We start from the raw sequence: 9213 nt of genomic DNA on the forward strand, positions 1-9213 counted from the left end.
TCCCGCATACAGAAGTCACACAAAATGCAAGGAGGATGCCAGCTCAGCTCTGCAAGGCTGGCAAAGCAGAAATTATGCAAAACAAGGAAATTGCCATCATTCAAAAGCAGGGATCGAGGAACAGCCACCTAAAACATTGGATGTCAAAGACCGACTCCAAGGAACCACGTAAGGATTTTTGATAAGGGGTGCAATTATGTCAAGTAAAGTGAAAGGAAATGGGGATAATTCATGAATAGATAATCAGTGTGTGTGGTAAAAACTGTTCATTCGATGCTCAGTGCACTTGAATGGATGAAGGATCCCCTGAGTGACCAGCATGATGTAATAAAAAATACCTGTTTTCAAATACTCAAAACTGTGTTTAGAAGTTTCTTTCCTGTGGCTTTCAGTGTCAGTGCTGTCCTTGTCTCCATTATGCCCCTTGCACAGTTTCCCAATGGCCCCTTGGTTCCATGGGGCCCTGCTGTATAACAATGGACCCTTGGTTCCATTTGGATCTGTACAGTCAAAATAGCCTCCTTGGTTCTGCACTGCCACAATGTTCTCCTTGATTCCACAGGGCTTTGGTGTGTCACCAAAGCCCCTTGGTTCCATGAACTCACATGGTGTCACCACAGTCTCTTGGATCCGCAGTATCACAATGGACAATTGGTTACAAGCACCCCCACAGTGTCACAATGAATATTTGGTTCAACGGGGCCCCAGAGCATCACCATGGCCCCTTGGTTCCACGAGGCCTCGCTGTAGGACAATGGCCTCTCAGTTCCATGAGGTTTTGTACTGTCAATGCTCTCCTTGGTTCCTCAGTGTGAAAATGGCTGCTTGGTTCCATAAAGTTCCTCAGTGTCACAGTCATGTCCTTGGTTCCATGATGCTCTGCAGTGTCACAGTGTCCCAATGTTTCCATGAGCTTCTGTCCCATCAACCATGTCCTTTGTTCAAATGAGGCCCTGCAATGTCACGATGGCCTCTTGGTTCCATGAGGTTCCATAGCCTAACATGGTTGCCTTGATTCCAAGAGGTTCTGCTGTGTCATACTGGACCCTTGGTTCCAGGAGGTTCCATTATGTCACAATGATCTCCTTGGTTCCACGAGGCCGTGGAGTGTCACAATGGACCCTTGGTTCCAGGAGGTTCCGTAGTGTAACCATGGTCTCCTGGGACCCACATTGTCACAATTGACAATTGGTTCCATGGGAACCTGCTGTGTCACAGTAAACCCTCAGTGCCATGAGGTTCTGGACTGTCACAATGGTCTCCCTGCTTCAACAAGGCCCTGGAGTGTCACAATGGCTGCTTGGTTCCATGAGCTTCCATAGTGTCACAATGGTCTCCTTGCTTCTGCAGTGTCATAGTGGACCCTTGGTTCTATAAGGTTCCTAAATGTCACTGATCTCCTTGGTTCCATGAATTTCTGTGCTGCCAACAATGGTTCCTTTGTTCCAATCAGACACCACTGGACGCTGGGTTCCATGAAATTCTTCAGTGTCACAGTGGCCCCTGAGGTCCCACAGTGTCACCATGGCCTCCTGGGATCTGCATTGTCACAATGGACTATTGGTTCCATGTGGCCTCACTGTGTCACAATGGTCTCCTTGATTCCATGATTCCCCTCAGTGTCACAATGGAGCCTTGTTTCTGTGAGGCTCTGAACTGTCACAATTGTCTCCTTGGTTCCATGAACCCCCATTGTGTCACAAGGATCTCCTTAGCTCCATGAGGATACAAAGGCTATTAATAAACACTGAGCAACACCTGCTTAACACACCTGGGAACATCTGTCTGCATTCAAAAGACAGGTCACAGCTGAGAAAGGCACCAGCAGCTTCCATCTGCAACAGAGATGCAGGGAAAGGACAAGGACAGAGAATTCAGCTGAAAGACTCAGAGAATTCTGCTTACAGAGATCATTTCTGCTCACATTGTCCCTTGTAGAAAGGTGACATCATTCCAGACAGCCTGGACTGAGCATGTGGTTCCTCCGTGGGGTTTGTTGTTCAGCAAACCTGCTCAGGATTTTCCATTCTTTCCTCACAAACAGGAAAACTTCTCCTGGGCCTGTGTGCAGGCAGAGCCCTGAGGAGAGCAGGTGGGACATGGTGCAATGGGCAGGGACACCCAGCTGCAGAGCTCAGGGGACAAGGTTCTGCTGCAGGGCACAGGGATGTCAGTCCCAGGTGGGCGATGTCAGACATGGTGAGGCTGGGGGTGAGGAGCAGGTTGTCCAAACAGGGTCAGCCTGCAAGGGGCTCATTCTTCTGTGTGTCCACACCTCCTAAGGAGACATTCAGCATCAAGATCACTTGGGGAATGCTTTTATCCCCTCTTCTCAGAAATGAAAACTAAAAAAAATGCTCACATGATTAAAGAAAAAAAGTAATGAGGTGTACTTTGAAATCTTCTTCCTTAAAAGAACTCCAAGCATTCTCCAAGCAGCTGCAAAAGCCCTGGAGACTTGAAGACAATTGAAGGAAGACAAAGAGCTCCTGAGAACTTTTTGTATTTAATGATCCCCCTGGTGGATTTAGGGCTGAGTGCAGGAGCCTCAGGCACTGAGAGAAGGTTGAAGAAGCTGCTCCAGGAGTCAGAAGCAAAACTCCAAGTTCCTTGGAGCATCAGTGGCCCCACTGAGGGCAGGGAGTGCCAAAGGCTCCCCAGGGAGTGGTGAGAGCAGATCCTTGAGGGCAGGATTGCAGGAGCCCGAGGCTGTGAGCAGGGAACTGCAATGCTGAGCAAGGCCTGGGCTGGGTGGAGGAAGCAGAAAGGCCAAGGCCTGAGCCCAGGCCTGGGCCAGCAGGGCCTGTCCCTCACGGGTGGCTCGGGGCTGTTGCTGGGGCAGTGGGATGGCAGGGGCAGCAAGGACAAATGTCATCAAGCTGTGTGACACTCCAGATGCTCATGGAACCAAGGGCCAGTGTGACACAGCAGAGCCTGATGGAAACAAGAGGCCATGGTGAGCCTGCAGGGCTGGAACACCCCAGAACACTGAAATGCTGAGGGTGACCAAAGGTTCCTTTACTTGAGTTTGGTACAAAGGAGGAACCCCAGCCAGATATTCTCAAGAGGTCAAAATGACATAAAAGTTTTGCTGGCAAAATATAGAAAATCAAGGAACTTTGGAAAAGGATTTAATACAACATCTAGTCAACATAAAAAACTTATTATAGCAGTAACTTCATTAACTTTTCCCATTTTACCTTAGAAACCTTTAAACACTTACATTGTTGAGGTACCCAAAACTCTTCCATATAAAGAGCATTAGAAGGAAAGAGAGATACAGAAAGACAGAAGCTCTATAGACAGACACACACATGGCTCCCAGCTCCTAGAGTTCCAGTGTGGGTGAGACACAGACCCCAGGAGAAGGCAGGGTATGGACCATGGGCTGAGTGCCTGCTCCGTGTTTTAAGCCCCTGGGCCTTCATGGGTCCCCAGGTGGGACTTGTGATTGCTGGGGCAATCAGAGCCTGGGTCAGCACCACCCCACTGTGTGACTGATTGACAGCTCATCCCCAGGGGTCTGGGACATTGATCTCATCCAGCCTCTGACAGCGACCATGGTGACACTCTGGAACCTCATGGAACCATTCTGACACTCTGGTGCCTCATAGAATCAAGGAGAGCTTTATGAAACTCAAGGGCCCCAAGGACCAAGGGTTCATTCTGACCTTGTGAAGCCTGTAGTGTAGAGGAGCCATTGTGACACAGAGAAGGCACGTGGAGCCGAGGGGCCATTGTGACACATCAGGGCATTGTGGAAGCATGAAGCCATTGTGACATTGCAGGACCTCATGGTGTCATTGGGCCATTGTGCCACTACAGAAGCAAGGGGAACATTGTGACCCTGCAGGGCCTCATGGAACCAAGGCATGTTAACTGGAAGGTGCCAGCACAGGCAGGTCAGGCTGCCCTTGGCCTCTTGGGGGCTGCCTCTCCCCTGCTTTGCAAACACTGGGGCTCCAGGCTTTTCTTCCAGGGGAAAAGAACTGTCCTTCTCAAGGTTTCTGTGGTGAAAATTGAGATTCCTCCTCCCAAATTCCATATATTCAAGGATTCCTCCATGACAAAAGCTGCCAGGACAAACAGGTCTGGCTGGCTTTGCCTTCCAGGATTCACCTCTCATCTGCCTTTGAAACGCTGGGGCTCTGTGCTTTCCTTCCAATGGAAAAGAACCATCCTTCTAATCTACACAGAAATGGACAAAATTGGGATTCCACCCCTGAAATTCCCTATATCCCAGAGTTGCTTTCAGACAAAATCTGCCAGGATAGAGAGGCCTGGCTGGCCTTGGCCTCTGATGTCTGCCTTTCATCTGCCCCTGAAACACCAGTGTTCTGTGCTTTCCTTCCTATCGAAAAGAGCTGTCCATCTCCTTCATGTTTCCATGTCTGAAATTGGGATTCCACCTCTAAAATATTGTAGATCCAAGGGTTGCTCCCAGGCAAAATCTGCCAGTACTGTCAAGTCTGGCTGGCCTTGTCCTTCTGTGACTGCCCCTGCACCACTGGGGCTTGATTCTTTCCTTCTATGGAGATCACTGGAACACTGTGGGGACCTCATGATGAAACAGAGGGAAATTAAAATTAAAATTAAAATTAAAATTAAAATTAAAATTAAAGTGTTAAGAGTAAAAATACAGGAGGATGCTTTAACTAGAAGGGGGGTGACATGATTCTATGAATGCTTAATGTTCATTGTCTTTGCAAGAACAGGAGAACAGAGCAAGGCTACAAGATAAGATGGAACAAGAATGCATAAACAGGGTGGAAGAATGAGGTCTCTTCAATATAAGGGGGTTTCCTCAGACCCCTGAGCAAGTGAAAACTGGTATCAAGGTCTGGAAGGTGAGGAAAAGCTAATACACATGTGCAAAGAAGGCAAGGTGAAAAGTTCAACTGAGAGGAAGACTGTTTACTTCATCCCAAGGGCCCCCAGATGACCACCAGAGTGACCAACAAGGAGCAGTGTGCAGTCACAAAGAGGCGTGGAGTTAATTATAATACCAAGAGGGGACAGACAGGGTTAGGAAATGAATATGTATTAGGTGCATTGTGCAATTCTAACTTGTAGAGAATAGAAAGAGAGGCACAGGTCACCAAAGGTGTGCATGTTTTTGGAGGAGCTATCCCCCATGCACCTCAGCCCTGAATACATTATTCATACCTACTTTTACGAGTTGTGGAGTTTTCCTGCACTTCATTATTGGCGAGCCAGCCAGGAGATCTGTCTGGCTGAGGGAGCACCACCAGGGCAGACACCCTGAGGGGTGTCCCGGGATTTTTTCCTGGAGGGATCCTGAACCTTGGCTCTCTTGCCTTGGGGACATCAAACGACCTGCTGGCAGTGCGGATGAAGCAGTATATAATAAATATCTATAACAGGACTGCTGGTGAGTCGTACAGAGATGTCTGACACTCAGCACAGTCTCAGTGGGCTTGCAAGCTGCTGGCCAAGGGGGCCAGAGACAGAGGGAGAGGGGTCGATCCCCGGCTGATAACGCCACTGACAGAGGGGTCTCACTGAGCTGATAGAGCAGCCCGCTAGCGACTCTGGGGGTGAGTTGAGTGAACCCTTGATTTTGCTGCTGTTTTGTGTGACTGTTAACTCGGGACATGTTGAGTTGTTGAGTGTGTCAGTGAGTGAATGAGCGAGTGTGGAGCTCTATGTGCCTTTCCAGCCTCGGGCGACTGAGGCAGCCAGAGAAAAGCGAAGGAGTGGGGTCAGTGTGGGGCCCTGTGCAAGTGAGAACAGAGGAGTGTTGTGATTGAACACAGAGTGGTTAGTGTTTGTTTTATTTGTGGATAGACAAATTGAAGGAGTTTCTCCTCAGCAGTGGTTTGGACTTGATCCCTGGGAATTTATTGATCCAGTAAATCATTGGATAGAAAGAGGGAATGAACGGGTCTGTCTAGGAGGGATATAAGAAACCTCTGCAGGGAGCTTGGTAACCTTGGACTAGGAACAACCTGCAGTAGGGACTCTGAGTATTCCAGAGGGGGTGAACAGGATATTTTGTCTTTGTGTGATATTTAGAGCTGTCAGAGGATCAAGGGGTTGGCATCAGGTGTGGGGTTTATTACAGTGTAGAGATTGTGAAATACATTGGTATTGTTGCTCTAATAACCAGCAGGATGTATGCCCCAAGTGTGAATTGCGAAACTATCCTAACCAAGTCAGTGTTTAACCTAATATTCTGAAATTAGTATGTGGAAAGTAATATTGGTTGCCCGCGAATTGGGATTGTGTGTGGGAAGAAAACTGGCAAAGAACAGTGAAATTGTGTGAGGAAAAGTTGGGTGGAAACAAGACAAGACAAGGAGAAGATAATGGGAACTGGACAAAGTAAAGAGAGGCCAGTCCATTAGGCTGTGTTATTGCACATTGGAAAAACGTTGCTGCACCAGGAGGCCCAGAAAACAAGAGAGATCTTATTAGATTCTGCAAGGACTGGTGGCCTTTATATAAATTGGACAACGGAGTGAAGTGACCACCCAGTGGAACTTTGTATTTTAACACGCTATTACAGCTCATGCTATTTCTTGGGAGGGAAGTGGACAGAGGTATCATATGCAGATATGATTTCTCCCTTCAAAATCACCCCGAATGGCAGAGGGACTGTGGGCTCAGGGCTCCATCTGACCCTCTGGTATTGACCCTAGAGAAGGAGGATAAGGCTAAGAGAGGAAAGCTCAAGCAGTGTTGTTCAGTGTGTAGTATAGGGCAAAGATGCACAAAATCTGATAAGGTTTACCAGACTGTGGCCCAGGAACAAGATCTGGCAGACGATTTGCTGAGGTCTCCCCAGAAAAGACAGGAAAGGGATGAGGATGCAGACTCAGAGGATGTTGACCCCCCTCTGATCACACACCAGACTAGACAACAGATGTTGAAGTCTGCAAGTCAAGAGTCTCTCTGAAGAATTCAGGGTGCAGGGATTGAATTAAAACCTTTGGATGGATTCAAGTATATTAAGCCACTCACACATAAAGTAGAGGTGTAAGTTTAAGTTTTAGAATAAGTAAGAATAAGTTTTAAGTGCTTTTAGGTAGTAAAGATCTCAGAGACCAGTGTAGAAGCATGAGTTCTAGTGAGGGTTGAAAAATATAGCCTTAGATACAAGTGTTTCTGTGGAGGCTCCAGGAACATAGTTTAAGACATAATAAAACTATACTAAGAATATTGCTTACATTTTTTTAGATAGAACAAGATAGAACATATATGTAGTTTATACATAGCTGGTGTGCTAAGAAACTAGAACTAGGTTTGAGTTTGTGTCTTTAGCTTGTTGGGAAGTTTGGATATAAGAATCTATGCACTGGGGAGAGACTCACCTTTTGCTTCTTGCCTTTTGATTTTGTTCCTGCCCTCTCACTTCTCTCCTCACTGCCATCATTATCACCCAAAGAAGAGAGGAGCTGCCCCAGCAACATCGGCCCTTCAGGACCTTTGGGAGCAGCTTCTGCTTCTGACTGGGACTTTACCTATTTAGGACTCTATACCAAAACTTTAGCATGGACTTGAACGCTTGTGACTCTTTGCCTTTTGAGACTGATGTGCCTTTGCAATAAACAACTTTATAGCAACTATTAGCTGCTTGGCTCTTTAAAGGAAGTAACCACAACTGACAAATGGTGCCCTGAGGAGTGGTGAATAACTGACAATCCTTTAGTTCATTTAAAGCCACATAGAGCCCAGCTCCTCATTGACATAGTCTGGGGCTGAAACAAAGGTGGAGAGACAAAATATGAGAAATAACACACACAATGACATTTTTTGTGGAAAATATGAAAAAAAACTAAAACAAGGGAAAAAAGCTCCAAAATGAAACCAACAGGAAGTATCAAAGATGACCTTTATTACAAGTGATTTGCAGAAATTGGCCAGCAGTTTACTGTTTCCAAAACCATCCAGTCATCAGTGTTCGTACTGCAGCCTTGAGCTCCTGGTTCCTCAGGCTGTAGATGAGAGGGTTCAGAGCTGGAGACACCACAGAGTACAGAACTGACACCACCAGATCCAGGGATGGGGAAGAGATGGAGGGGGGCTTCATGTGAGAAAAAACTGCAGTGCTTAGAAACAGGGAGACCACAGCCAGGTGAGGGAGGCAGGTGGAAAAAGCTTTGTGCCGTCCCTGCTCAGAGGGGATCCTCAGCACAGCCCTGAAGATCTGCACATAGGAGAAAACAATGAACACAAAGCAAATGAGTGTTAAACAGGCACTAACTGCAATGAGTCCAAATTCCCTGAGGTTGGAGTGAGAGCAGGAGAGCTTGATGATCTGAGGAATTTCGCAGAAGAACTGTCCCAGGGCATTGCCATGGCACAGGGGCAGGGAAAATGTATTGGCTGTGTGCAGCAGAGCATTGAGAAAGCCACTGGCCCAGGCAGCTGCTGCCATGTGGGCACAAGCTCTGCTGCCCAGGAGGGTCCCGTAGTGCAGGGGTTTGCAGATGGACACGTAGCGGTCGTAGCACATGATGGTCAGGACGGAATACTCTGCTGACATGAAGAACATATAAAAAAAGAGCTGTGCAGCACATCCTTCATAGGAGATGTGTCTGGTGTCCCAGAGGGAATTGTGCATGGCTTTGGGGACAGTGGTGCAGATGGAGCCCAGGTCGCTGAGGGCCAGGTTGAGCAGGAAGAAGAACATGGGGGTGTGCAGGTGGTGGCCGCAGGCTACGGCGCTGATGATGAGGCCGTTGGCCAGGAGGGCAGCCAGGGAGATGGCCAGGAAGAGGCAGAAGTGCAGGAGCTGCAGCTGCCGCGTGTCTGCCAATGGCAGCAGGAGGAAGTGGCTGATGGAGCTGCTGTTGGACATTTCCTCACTCTGGGCATTGTGGGCTGTTAAAAGAACACATTGATAAGCTGGGAGACATTTCCTTGAGAGAATCCTGTACAATTCAGATAGGAATCCTCTCAAAACTGCTTCTCTTCCTGTGGGGGAACTTCACTAAAAACTTTTATTTTTGAATTTGAGTTTCTGCTGCTGAGTTACTGCCTCATTGTCAGCATTTTTCTCAGTATGAATGCTGAGGAGCCCAGAGGGGAAACAAGGCTACATTTGACACAGTGCAGTCTGACCTGATCCCATACAGCTGCCCTTTGCTTATAATACCTGCCTCTAATTCAAGGTGATCGCACTTCAAATGTGCTGGAAAATTAAAATAGCCTTTTTGAAGGATCCAATTTCAAAACAGTTTTCCCTAA

The 9213-nt window shown here is 47.6% G+C and overlaps 1 protein-coding gene across 1 annotated transcript; it reads right to left on the reverse strand.

Moving 5' to 3' along the window:
- Positions 1-7891: 7891 nt before the first annotated feature.
- Positions 7892-8824, reverse strand: LOC148217282 (olfactory receptor 14J1-like). The gene has a single exon (XM_088158784.1). The coding sequence runs from the start codon at positions 8822-8824 to the stop codon at positions 7892-7894; it is 933 nt and encodes a 310-aa protein (XP_088014910.1).
- Between the last annotated feature and the right edge of the window lie 389 nt (positions 8825-9213).

This window comes from Sturnus vulgaris, unplaced genomic scaffold (genome assembly GCF_052056855.1).
Source record: "Sturnus vulgaris isolate bStuVul1 unplaced genomic scaffold, bStuVul1.hap1 Scaffold_87, whole genome shotgun sequence".
NCBI lineage: Eukaryota > Metazoa > Chordata > Aves > Passeriformes > Sturnidae > Sturnus > Sturnus vulgaris.